At 39.5% G+C, this 14429-nt stretch overlaps 1 protein-coding gene across 2 annotated transcripts in view; it reads left to right on the top strand.

The window, feature by feature from the left end:
- Positions 1-14429, top strand: part of grb10b (growth factor receptor-bound protein 10b) — a 79284-nt gene that overhangs the window by 16107 nt on the left and 48748 nt on the right. For both annotated transcript variants that reach the window (XM_050046141.1, XM_050046140.1), the window contains exons 2-3: positions 372-497; positions 12619-12718. In XM_050046141.1, the coding sequence (XP_049902098.1) occupies positions 447-497; positions 12619-12718 (151 nt within the window). In that variant the 5' untranslated portion in view covers positions 372-446. The remainder of the gene's footprint in view (positions 1-371; positions 498-12618; positions 12719-14429) is intronic.

Raw genomic sequence — 14429 nt, 5'->3', positions numbered from 1 at the left:
GGAAGTTGATTTTCCTTAGTCTTTTTTTTTTTTTTTTTTTTTTTTTTTTCAGATGTAAAGTGCAAATCATAATTTTGAGACAAAGGGGTAACATCTGAAGTCGATTTGGAATCAAATCAGTTATTTCGCATCACAAACTGTAACCAACTACTCCTCCTCGCTTGTTGTTTGTTGATGTTGTTTACTGTGGGTCTATGTGGGTTAAGAAGTGCTCTGTGCTATATCGGTCTCCTCAGAACCTCCATCTTCACTGCCTTCTGTCACCCTCCTCTCCTTCCTTCATCCTTCCTCTCGCAAACCTTCCCACCCTCCCCCTTCATCCTTTATAGTTTTCCACTAACCTCTATTTACCTGCTCTTCTTCCTTCACAGGTTCTGCTCTGTCCATCCTGTGTCGAAACTGATTCAACCGAGCAAGTTGTTTGAAAGATCTGAGAAACACAAAATATGGCTGTGGCCGGATGTCCGGATTACTTCCTGCATCATCCAAATTATCAGGTAAATGGCACTTTCCATTGTAGGTTTTTCTTTGGTAAGAAAAAATCTATCTTTAAGAATAATTTACATGCTACTTTAACAGCTCAACTAGTATTTGTAGAGATGAAATGTTGCCATTTTAGACGAGAAATGACACAGCCAAGACCTAAAGTGTGAAGCCAGACTGTGATGTTAGTATGAGGTGTACTCCAGAGTTGGACTCACAGGATGTCTGTCTAAGATTTTAAACCCAAAATAACTTTAATAGAAATTCTGACATTTCTAAAGCAGCAATGTTCCAGTGTTATGGACAACAGTTGACTTGTTTTTCTACAGGGCATGCATGACTTCCATAATTTATAAATGAGACTTCTGGGAAATTGTTATTTGGATGAGATAATTATATTTGAACTCTGTCCCTGTAGAAACCAGGCACCTTATGTATTTTGCACAGGAAACTAATAATAAACTATTCAAGAAGCACTCGAGGTAATGTAGATTTGCTTCCAAGATTTATAAGGAATAGTGAGGGTGTGGATTCAGGTCACTACGGTACTTGCCAACAGTACTGCCTTTCCCAGCCTCTCTTGATCAGCCCCTTAAACAAATACTTCACCTGCTAAACAATCATTTGTTTATCAGTTACTCATCCTATGTTACAATGAATTTTTGAATAAAACTTTGTTTGTCTGGTGTGCCTCCACAGTGAACGAAGAATCCAAAAAAGGAGAAAGTTCTTGATGAATTGAAGTAAAAGTAGTTTTGCTGTTGTTTTGCTGTTCAGCAACAGTAAAATGCAGTAAAATCCAAGTCCCATTTATACAGTCAGATGCTCAGTACTTCCCAAACACATGCATTTTTGCTGACACCTTATTTATAAAAACACTTCTGCATAAATAGTCCCACACACAACAAGGTAGCACGCCTGTGTTTTAACCCTGCCCAATGAAATGCACATCAGGAGTTTAAACGTGCTTGCCAAGGTACGCTATTCTTTTGCAGAAGTGCTGAGCGTACAACTGGATAAATGAGACATGGATCATCGTGCATAAGTTCTGTGAGAGTCTGTAAACAGATGTTTTGATATAGTTGTGCTGTTAAAAGCAGCCAAGAATTTTCTCTGTGTTTGGATTCTTCGTTCACCGTGGAGGCATGTAAGTTTTCTCTAAGAATTCACCGTAACACGGAGTGAGTAACTCATATACAAATGATCATTTTGTGGGTGAAGTCTTCCTTTAATAGTATGGTTGGTCCATTAGAAGAACGGCCTTTGGTTATAGTTTGTTCTGTTTAGTTTAGTCCTGACTACAGAGAGAGTCTGTGAATGGCAGTGATATGGTCCGAACATTCCACCGCTGTGAACACATTGAATTCACAAAGAGCTGCAGGGGGACCAACTGTTTAAGAGTGTTGGTCCAACAGAGGTACAAAGACATCTTTTGGTTGATACACCCCCAGGTAACGGCTGCTCTTTTCATTCTGACTCAATGGTCGGCCCATTCACTCACACTCATACACACACAAACACGTACACATACAAGCACATACACTAGGACCTTTTGTACTGAGTGTATTGTCCTTATGCAGTGTAAATCCTATTTCATGTTCCTGGAGTAAATCCAAGATTTCAACAGCTTCCTCTTTGGATCTGAATGAAAAAAGAGTTATGAAAAAATACACACATGTAAAGGAATAGTTCTCCTAAAAACACAATATTTTCTATATTTCTGTCATGGTTTTGGGACGTTTGATTGTAACTCACCTCATGCAAATATAATGACGTGGTAATCATGATAATCAGTTGTGAGCTATAAAGTATTGATTAAATCACAGCATAAATCACATTTAAACTACTGTGTATGGATAGATACATACTAGATAATCACTACAGGAGCAGTACCTTTAAAACTCGGGGGTCAGTTGCACAAAACACTGTAAGTTAAGATCTCCCTTAAAATGTTGACTTAAGTATTTATGGTTTTCTCCTTGCCTTGGTCTTATACTTAAGGAATCCCTAGACTGTTGCACGAAAGACCTTAGCAACCAAAGCAAGATGAACAAAAACTTGAGGTCCCTCACAAGAGTTAGTCCAAACAAACAAACAATCGCCATGGAAACTGTTACTGCTGTAAAATCTCTTTCAATGCAGTAAATGAGTTAATGTTATTCCCTCTGTGCAAGGGATACTGTGCAACTGTGTAAGTTCCTGATCTAAGGAGAAATTAAGCCTTAAGTGTCATACTTAAGCAGAATACCTAAGGTGTTTCGTGCGACTGGCCCCAGACTCTTCACTAATCCTACTTTTGTTTAGCTATTCAGTGTTAGTGACATCCATCTACCAGGCTTATGAATAAGATGTTTGCATTAAATTAGGAGATATTTTTCTAAATTCTTAAGTCAGAAATATGTCCTTTTAAACTCTTAGAAGTGTCTGCAACCAAATTCTTTTACTGTTTGAGATTAAGGTGCAGCCACTTTTTAACTATCAATCTAATCTTAATGTGTTAAGTTGAATTTTTGCCTACAATATTCATGAACAAGAGTATATGGATTAGGAACAGGACAAATACGATTTGTTGCTCTCAGCATTTCGTACAAACAAAGGCCTGTGAATATCAGTTTGTGTCCTGATTCGCTGATTTGTTATTGAGCACTGGTGGCCCTGACCTCTGGACGTCGATTGGGTTTTAGGTTCGGTTGATTAGTTCACACCAGCCTCCGTAGTGCAAAGGTCTTCGAAACGTTTGTATTAGGGCAGTAGCGCTATTAACCTGATCGGAGGCTAGCCTGTTGTCTGCTCGTCATCTGGGCCAGGGCTTTATCTGTGACCTATGACCTCTGACCTCAGAGCTAGAGGACAGAGAGTTCAGCCTGCGAGATTCTCCCAGATCTCCACAGCTTAGAGAGACACAAACCAAAGATCCACATGAGGCACTGTGTGTGTGTGTGTGTGTGTGTGTGTGTGTGTGTGTGTGTGTGTGTGTGTGTGTGTGTGTGCGCGCTGACAGGCTAGTATTTGTTGTAGAGTGAAGTCCGTGTTATTAGTGTGTATATTATTGCTGTGTTTCTGCCTTACTGCTACAGCTGCAAAGATTAATCCACATATGTTGTTAAGAGCGTAAGTGTTAATGAGGCGTACATTTAATAACAGAACAGTTTAAGGAACTGACCCAACAAAAACAAAACCACAGGGAATTGGCCTCGAGTTGAAGCTGAGGCAACACCCCCCTTTGGCACAGTGAATCATCATATATAGTGTCCAAAAACAGAGCAGTGTAAATATGTGTAGGCTAATCTGCTTACCATATGTACTCATTGCATTCACACTGCCTTGTGCTCATTCAAACACACCAACATTTTAATGGAAATCAACTGTGATTTTTTTTTTTTATGTGGCAGACAGGCACTATTCCATTATAGGAGGCTGCTTTGACAGCTTTAAAATCTGAATAGAGTCAGGAATCATGTAGTTCTTTCATCTTTGCCAACAGTTTGGATGGGTGCTGCTGGAGCTACAGTATACAGACATTAATGTACACACTGGTTCTCACACACACACACACACACACACACACCACACAGAGCAGTACACGCGCTCAGACACACACTCGCTCGGCTGTTTGCAAAGCATTCAGCTATAACAGATGTACCTTGACTGCTGCTTGACTTGCCGAATGAGAAAACCCATTCACTGTGAAATTCCAGGCTTACGGAAGATTTTCCCCGATAAAACTGCAGCAGCAATTCAAAACAGATTCAAGTGAAGATAACATTCATGCTAAACTCGAGGGATTACATCGCCACTTTAATCTCGTTTCTGTTGTATGATCGTGACCGTTGAATAAATGATGGTATGTGCAAAGTGAGGGGAATCTGATGTGGTAAAAAAGGATTGATAACGACAGGATGATAGCTGATTAAAGGGCCTTTAATCCAGAACCTACAGTACCAAGGTTATATAAATGTAAAACTAACCTGGTCCCTCATGTATAGTGAGTAGATTCTGCAGTAAAATGCTGTGTAAGAAAAAAAAAAAAAATATTGTCGTGTATAAAAGTTCTGTATGCCCTCCAGTGTATTAAGCTTACCGAAATCTAAGCTGGATCACTGGATAAACAAGCAGCGTTCAGCACTTGAGCATAATTTTTGCCATGAGAGAGCCTGAGATAGCTGTATTGTTTTATCTGGGGCTAAATATTAACAAGATTGTGAGGTTTCCCATAACATACTCAGTAATCTTAGGTATCAGAACATTGCTTTTGTTTTGCTTGAACTTTTGCAGTGTGAATATTTCATTGCATTTGTAAGAGGATCATTTCACAAAAATCGTGTCAGAGTGGACATGGAATAGAGGCTGGGGTGATTTACTCTGCAGCTTTGACTCAGTCGGCCATCACTTTCAGTGCATTGGAGTTAAAAGGAATACCCAAATGATCATTTGTATATCAATTATTCACCCGTGTTATGTTTAAAAGAAAATGTAGTTTATTCTCACATCCCTCCATGGTGAGCAAAGAATCCAAAAACTTGATAAATTAAAGTTACAGGGGTCTACGTTATATAACTATATCAAAACATCTGTTTACAAACTCTCACACAACTCCTGCAGTATAATCCAGGTCTCAGGGTGCTTTCACACCTGCCCTGTTTGGATCGGTTCAATCAAACTTAAGTTCGTTTACCCCCAAGAGCATTTTGTTAGGGCAGGTGTGAACACAGCAATCGGATTCGGGTGTCACCTCAACAACCAGACCAAGACCTTCTTGAAGAGGTGGTCTCAATCTGGGTACAAACAAACTCTCGTGTGGTTTGTTTTTAGTGAGAACGTGTTCCAACCTCGATCCGAACCAACTGCAGTCACATTACGCATTGTTTGTGTTAAACATGAGCATGTTACAGTCCCGGAGGATTATTAATGTGCGCCTCCTCCTCTACCGTCTTTGTATGGGCATTCAGTGCATCCAACCACACCGTTCAGCCGCACCTTGTTTTTGAACTGTATGGTTTGCCTAAAATGAACAATGCAAGCAATGAAGTACACGATGACCAATGCTTAAACTCAACCGGCATTGTTGTCCCTCTCTTGTAACATTAAGAGGTTTCACATTTATTTTGCAAGTATTCTCTTCTTTAACATTTTGTTTACTTCCTCGATTTTTACCACATGGCAAATCTGACCAATCAAGACGAGCTTTCTCGAGCAAGGCATTATATGTGGTCCGCTTGCAAATTGTGGTCTGCTTGTTAATGCTGACGTGAGAACATGAACCAACTCTAGGCAATTATGCAACTTTGTTACAAAATAAGTCCCTGATTCGGACCAAAGCAAGTGAACTCTAGGTTTCAAAGCACCCTAATTAATCCAGTCATATACTCAGTAATGTAAATTTATCTTGCTGAACATGGGATGTGCTGGTCTACCACTGCCTCAATCGATAGTTTGTGTCATTGTGTGATTTTGGTGAATTCAAATAAACCCTCCAAAACACCAAAGTCACGCAATAACACAACAAACTAAGTAGTTGAGGCAAGGGCTGTGTTCAACAAGTTGAAATAACTGTTGCTGTCAACAGAGTCTGGCTTTGAAGAGAAAATATATTCAGTTTCACTTTCTGTTTAGTTCCGTGTTCTGAAAGTGCTGTCTGTTTGCGAAGTACTGAGCATACAACTGGATAAATGAGACCTGGATTATACTGCATGAGTTGTGTGAAAGTTTGTTGATGTATGTTTCAGTTTAGTTTTGCTGTTGTAAAATTCCAACCAACCAGCTTCAATTCACTGAGAAACTTCTTAGTTTTTGGACTCGTCGTTCACCGATGAGGCATGCAATAAAAAAGTTTTCTTCACGAATTCAACTTAAGAGGGGGTGACTAATTGATTTACAAGTGGTCATTTGTGGGGTGAAGTATTCCTTTAGTCGGATGTACAACATCAGTGTTCCTTCATTCACCATACCAAGTTTTTACAGAACAGGGTCATGAACTGACTGGAGTTTACCTCGGCATAAGTTATGTACCTATCTCAGCATTTACAGGCAGAAATATGTCTGACTTTCTTGCTGCAGGGTAGGTAAGATAACTTAGGAACCTAACCTAGGAATTGTATTTTACAGTTGTTTAAACAAGGGATGTTCTTATGGCAAATGGGAGATCCTTATGTTTTGTGTTTTTTATCTTGGGTTTATGATGCGAAATGGTGACCAAACATTGAAATTCATTCTGAATTTGTACATAATGGATTTTGGATAGGGATAAGTGGCAAAAGTAGCACGTAGAAAGATTTCATATAAGTGTCATAACGTTTCTTAATTTTATCATTTTTCTGCTTTCTTTCTTCTTTGTTTTTAGGCTTCAAAATAACATTTGGTTGATGTATTTATAATAAAACAATATATATTAAATGATATTTACAAAGCTATTCCATTGCCTGCCTACCAACTGTCTGCACTGTATATATAATGTGTAACAGGTTTTCTGTAGTAAATACCCAGTGATTATTTAGGTAAGTAGGGCTACTTATAATAAAAAGAAAATGCATCTTAGAAAAATTCTGCTGAACTCCCACAGACCTGCCAGATTGTCTGGGTAAACAACATAATAAAGGCTTCCCAACAATGGCGAACATGATAAATGGGATAATGCTTTAATAGATTCATTTGAATTAGAAAGAAAAGATTATTTAAAAAAAAAAGCTTAAATCAGCTAATGTTATGTAAATAAATGTCACAGCCCAGCTTGTCAGCGGCTCAGCCGTGCTGTGACAGCAGCTGAGGTCCTACTGTATAAACAAACAGATAAACGAAGCACTAGAGCAGACATTGGTGTGACCTCCTGATCTCATTCTGGTTAATTATGTAAGAAGGGATTTCCACTTGCTGTCTAGTGTTCATGTATGTTGTAACAGGACTGTCTCCTGTTAGCGCTATTGCTGTCAGCAAGCATGGTCTGCCAGAAGCAAGTCTTGGACCCTTGAGGAAGATTTCCTCATTGCTAGAGATTTTCTGAGAATATTAAATTCTAGGTAAGCCATAATGGAAATTTCATACTGGTAAACTGTTAAAATGTTCTTATGGATCCCGTCCATTCATAGCACTTCCTTTATAGCCAAAAAACTCTCAGCAAGCCACACATTAATTCATATTAAATCCCCAGTCATAACATTTAACCTCAGTCTGACCTCTTCTAAAGGCGTAGCTTTGACATGTGTCTCAGTCTTTAACTTTTTGTTTGAGGCCCGATCACCAGACCTTTGTGTCTGTCCTGCTTTCAGTGGCTTAACCTTGACTCTGGCCTTCCACTGACCCCTTTTAAAAAGCTGAACCCTCAACCCCTTGACTTTTATTTGGAGTTCCTTTCAACTTCATCAATATGAAAGGGCCCTTATATGCCACTTGTCAAAACTTGGCCTACCCTCAGTCCTGTTTTGACCCCTGTGTGTGTGTGTGTGTGTGTGTGTGTGTGTGTCTGTGTGTCTGTGTGTCTGTGTGTCTGTGTGTGTGTGTGTAAAGGAAATAGTGTGAGGAGGAGCAGGATGAGAAAATGCAAGAACAAGGATAAAAGACAGAGCATCCATTTGTTTTTTTCCTTCTGCAGACAAAGAAAGCAGGAAGGTCATCTTTTATTTTCTCATTTTCTCTCCCCCTTTGTATTCTTAACCTTATAGACTTCTATAAACCTATAAACAAATACAGAATTATCAATGGCATGGCTGAGAATTATGCTAAATAGCCAGTATTTATAGGATTAAATCCCCATGTTAACATTCTGTCAATTGTCTATGGAGGCATCAAAGGCCGTCTGGGTTTTTGGATTTTTGTTGCTAAGATTCACAAAAGAGATCAAGGTGTGCTTTAAAGGTCATTTAGTCCTTTAGTGTGTGTGCATGTGTGTGTGTTAACTCATTTACTCCTAGACAGCCATGCAAAACAGCATTCAACACCAGTATATGGTGTGAAAGAGTCCCTACGTTTTTGCTCAGTGGAGCTGAACCATGACCATCCTGTCCTGAATACATGCGCACACACACACACACACACTAATGCTGTGCTGTACCATCCCACCAACTAAACAGCGTCCCAGTGCTGTTTGGGTGACTGGGTAGGGATCAGTCACAGTCTGGTAGCTGGACCCCCAGACAGTGCGCGTCGATGACGGGGTTTGCTATGTCATGGGAACACATGGGGTGATGCGGTGGTTATTTTACTTTTTTTTTTCAAATTACAAAAGCAGGTTAGTCTAATTACGCTCCAAAATCCCTTTTTCGATCCAAGCCAAGACGGCTGGAACGCAAAACAATACAAAGACGGAACAATGCAATGCAATGTAATGATTGGATGCGGTTGGGTTAGTTGGTATAGAAGAGGGTTTGGGGGTGGTGGTGAACAGAACCATACGCTGACACTGAACTCTCAGTTATATCCAGTTTAGTCTGAACGTAGGCACCAGTATAGGCAGCAGAGAGGAACACTAATGACTTCTTCTTCGCTGAACATAAAAGCTAAAACTCATGGATTAGATATTATTAGGCTATTCAGCCAAGCCCTTATTATGAAGAATTGAGGCATCAGAGAGGAATTCTACTTCATGCTTTATTCTCACAGTGAGTCCATTCTCTTCAAACTGCTCATTAAGTCTTGAGAGTTAAGTTACTTTAAATGTCACAGCTTCTGTAGGATTTAAAAGTGTTTTTAATTGAGTTCTAAAAATGTATATATTTGTGGACAGATTTGAGCCTTGTATTGAAAATGGCTCGTTCAGGAATGTCTTCGGGCTGTCGGTATTGCAGAGACACAAAGCTAACATAAAACTCATCTAAAAGCTTCCAAATTCAATTAAAGGTACTGTAGAGGTTATTTACAGTTCTTTTGGTTTGTCTTTACTATCTCGGATAAAAATGGTTGTTAAAGTTCCACACCAAGGGAAACAAGGTCAAGCATAAAGAGAGGCTAGATGTTGCAGTGATAAACTCTGTGGCAGTAGAACACCACTCTATTGAAAAAAACATAAAAGACACTGTCCAGAAAATCTATCTGACTGTGGGTCTAAAGGATGACATGATGGACACCAGAACCATCATCATTTAATCAGATTAACTCAGATGTTCTGGAGGCAACAGAATAATTCAAACCGATGTAAGGCAAAAAGCTTCTATCATAGAAAATTAGGTGGAATAACATCTATCACAGAGAACAATCTTGCATTGTCCATCACTACTGTAAATCAGGCAAAAAAAAGCAATTGCTTTTATCTCGGCATCAGAGGAGGTCTGCTGTGTTAGAGAGACTGAGCACACAGTAGTCTGCGCCAGTGTGTGCCGTTTCCTCTCCTCAATCAAATATATTTGGAAGCATGATTTTTGGGGTTGATGTTTTTCTTATTCAACAGTTTTGCAGTGATTAGAAATATGCTGGAGAAAGAAAGGTCAAACCAAGACAGTCTGGGTAGATGGTATCTTAAACTGTTGGTCCTCTGTTCTCTGATACACATGTCCAATTTCACATACTGTTCATGGGCTGTTGCTATGTTTTCTTCACACAGGCAGTGTAGGAATTGTATCTTAGATTCAACTTTTTTTGGATTTGTTGTATTTAGGGGTGCCCAATTAATCAAAATATTATCAAAACTGCAATATGGCCAAGTGCAATATCCAAATTGCAGGAGCTGCTATTTTATGGTAAAGGTAAAATATGTCACAAAAAATAAATAAAGCATAAATAAAGAATTGTGATGCTCCAGTAATGCCCCAACCTCCAAATCATATCCCAGACATAAAGAAATATGCTTATTTGGTGCAGACCCCAGCAAAAATCACATATTCACCGTTTTATATTTTTTCATTCAATTCAAACTAGGGGCTGGTCCAAGATAAACCTGAGCCAGCCCTAACTATAAGCTTTATCAAAAAGGAAATTAAAACAAAAAAGGTGAAATTTCCACTAAACTCCTTGCAATATCTATCAAAAAAATTGCAATATGACTTTCTTTGCAAATCATGCAGCCCTAGTTGTATTTTTTAAAACCTATTTAAATGCATTTGTAGCGTTAGCTGCAATGGGAAAATGCCAATAGAATGGCACCCCTCACTTTAAATTTTGGATCAAGCGTACTGTACTACCTGTTGAAGGTGATGATTCACATGGTTTTGAGATTCAACAAATATTATGGGCAAACTATTCTGCCTCTTTCTTCCTTGTACACTTGTTCAACTCTAAAGATACCAGGAGCTTTAAGCACTTGCACAGCTTTTTTTTTTTTTTTCCTGATCCCATTTGAAATTGTCCCACAGACAGTTCTTCAGTTTGTGACCCCTTATTGGGAAGCTTGGGAAGTCTATGATCTCTGCAGATCTCTGCATAAAGTTATATTCCTCTATTTGGAGGCCAAGAATGGGTGTGCTTTTAATTATTTTTGTTGTGCCTGTGAGCTTGATATTATATGTTAATTATTTCATTATCTTGCGATAACGAAGCTTATTTTCTTGTGATAACAGATTCATTTATGTTGATTCTTGAGATAACAAAACGCTGATTTCAGTCAGGACCACTTTAGTCAAAGACAACTTTATTTTCTATTTGCAGTATAATATTTGGCGGTATGGCTCTGTTCTGTCACCTCTCTGCCCTTCCATGTGCCTATGTGAAAAGCCTAAGGCAGAGAGAGCAAACCCCCCTCCCCTTCCATTTGCATACATGGGAAGCCTAAGACAAAGACCCCGGGTTACAGAACAGAGCAAGCATTAATGCCAATCAGAAATGACATTCATAAGTCAGACACAGCATGAAAAGGAGGAGTTGGGGTGCAGGTGCCTTGCAAAGCGGCTTGCAGAGTAAGCGACAACAGTAGGCAGGCTAAAGCAGTTTAGAAAGGGCGCTCTGAATAAAATTTGCCAGTTGGCTGCGTAGAAGGGAATCATGTGATCCATCAGCTGACTCCCCTCTGTCAATCAGCTGATCCATCAGTTGATTGGGCTTCTTGAGATCAGCTGATGTAGCTGGGATGTGAGCTGAGCTTGACACTGTGGCCTGACTGAACTAACGCTATGCTCAGTTTCTCACGATAATGAGATAATTTATCACAAGAAAATGGCCTTTGATTTCTTGATCACAGGATAATTATGGAGAACTCGAAAATGAGTGTCTGGTTCATTTGATCACACCTGATTTCAGCCTTTAAGATCACCAGTATGACTGTCAGAAGGGATTCATAATTGAACCTTGAATGAAGTACAGTCATAAGAACAGTTATGTGTTGGTCAATAATGGATACTCCTTGATCTGACTGTTTCACCTTAAATCAGTTGCTACACTTTTAAGAGGCCATCTATGTGTGCTTGCATGGCACTAGAGCCACGTTCTGTTCCACAGTTGATATAAAAAGAACTCCCTGTTCAGGGAAAGAGCTCCCTGTTCAGGGAATGTTGGTTAAGGGAACTTCCCATTACTAAATTCCTCCATTCTGTACACCCTGCATTGTCACCAAAGAACACATTGCTTCCTTTGCACATTAATCTGCTTATATAAGCACCTTGAATACCTGTTGTTGTTGCTACTGTGGGAATTGCATACTACTTATATAAGAATAAAAAAAGTTTGTCGTAATATTGTAGTGACACTGAGCCGTAACATCAATATTGGTTTGGCTAGCTTTAAGTATAGCGTGCTAGAGAGCAAGGCACACTGACTGATTATTAATCTTACTTGTCAACTTCTGGTGAACTGAAGAACCATTGTTAAGGTCTTAACCACAAAGTTCAGTTTGAACTGAGCATTGATTGCTCCCTACAGTTTGGAATCTTCTGAATACCCTTCGCAGTCCACGTCACGGGGAACTACTAGACAATCAGCATGTACTCCTGATCTCTGGAAACCACAAGTTATTAGAGGAAATTAACTTTTGTTTTCTCATGATTTGGGATTTATTATCTCATTATCATGAGATAACTAAATAATGAACTTGTGATCTCGAGATAATGACATTAAAAAGATCATTTTAAGCAGGGCTGTTCTCTGCTTCCATATATGACTACACTTAAACACCATTTAGAGGATTGCTTCTGTGTATTAAACAATGTTGTCTGATTGTAATTAAGTTCCCAGTGGGGTGGCAAAATTTTTAATTTTTTTCCTTGCTTTTCTCTCCCACAGCAGGACAATATAGACCGGTCCTCCAATCACAGACAGGCTGATCTCATTGGTCCGAGCTTCCAGCAGTCAGCCAATCGGAGTTCTCCTAACCACCATCAAGGTCGGTCCACCTCTCCACCATTCTGTGTGTTTGTGCCTGCATGTGTGCGTGTGTGCGTGCGTGCGTGCGTGCGTGCTAATGCTTGCACATTAAACCAGTCAAATATTGTTGACTTACACTGGTGTTGTATGACACAGATGAACATACTTAGTTATGCTCTGACATCGTGTTACATATGATTTTACATAGTAATGAGGCGTGTCATATGATATTGCATTCTTCTGGGATTTACTGTACTTCGACTTGGTGTAACATAATAAGCTTGCTGCATGTTCTCCATTTATTTTCGTACATAAGAGAAAACAAAAAGGTCATAGAAACTACCTGGGAAATCTGGTACTACATACTGTGGGTTTGTGTGTGTCTGTGTGTGCACGTTGGAGTGTGTGTGTGTGTGTCCCTCGTCTCAGTACAGTGTGGACAGCAGCTTGCTGCTCATTATTCTCCTCTGTGCCGGGGGTGGGTCGAGGGGGATAATATATATTTGGGTCTCTTCCGCTGTAAACATTTCAGCAGTTCAAAGGGTGATCTGCATGGACACAGGGTGCCATTATAACTACGCTGTCTATCTAATTGTGCCATACAGGGTTCATCCATGACAATCGGAGCATGAGATTTAAGCACAATATTGGCTCAGCATGGGAGGTAAGGGCGGGGAGTCTGCGAGGACTCAACGAGTGAATTAGAACGCTTGGCCCTGGCATGGGAAATAAATGGAGCAGAAATTACATTGTCATTTTTCAGGATCAGCCAGGATGGAGGGAACTCAGGAGGACTGAAGAGGCAGACAAATAGAGATGACTTTAACCCAGGAGCATTTTTTGCTTACACTGTCTGAATAATGATATTTTGGATGGATACCCCATTTTTTTCTTAAAGTAGATTATGTCAGACATGTGTTGGGAGCCTGATTTATGAGCACTGGTACTGCAGACCATTTAGATTTTTGTCATATCTCCCTCTCCTCTGACTAACTCATTTTTTGTAAATTTCTCAAGCAATGGGCAGTTAAGCCACCACTTTAAATACTTTTACCATATTAGCATGCCTCACAAGCTCTATTACGTATGCTGCTTAAAGGCTGTATAATTTGAGGAGAGATTTTGAATTTAGCCCCAGCGCCTCTGGTGTTATTAGCAGGATTATAATCCTTGCTGACGTTATTAAACTTGTTTTCCAGTAAACCCACTCTTTCATTCTTATAGGGCTACAATAGAGCCAACAGCGACTTGCTGTGCTTGCTATAAAGCTAGAACAGTCATAAACCTATTAATTTTAAAGGGAACACTATGGCCTTGTTGGAACACGACCCACTATTATTTCATATGTTTGGAATGGGATGCTATTGAGCAGCTTATTGCAGCATTTGCAAGTCAATAATGGATGTCTGAGTTTAGACGTTGCTCCACATGATATTCTCAATATGTAATCTAAAAATTCTGCCGTGTACATAATAATAAGGTTTTCCCAAATGCAGTCTGTCTTTAAATAATTAGAAGAATAACAAGCCATGTTGTCTCGAGCCGTGACATGACACATCCTGAATGTGAATTCTCTCCAGTCTTTCACAGATGTGATGTCATATTGTGCAAACGATGTCTCCTCTTTGTTGTTTTTCCCAGCCACACGCCAAAGTGACTTCAGTAGTATAACTGAGGTTATTGTCTCTCTCACTCTCTCTGCACTTAGGCCACATATTATATAATATTTG

Source organism: Epinephelus moara, chromosome 6, assembly GCF_006386435.1.
Source record: "Epinephelus moara isolate mb chromosome 6, YSFRI_EMoa_1.0, whole genome shotgun sequence".
Taxonomy (NCBI): Eukaryota; Metazoa; Chordata; class Actinopteri; order Perciformes; family Serranidae; genus Epinephelus; species Epinephelus moara.
Note: the sequence above shows the minus strand (reverse complement) of the source record. Positions and strands in the feature narration are given on the sequence as shown.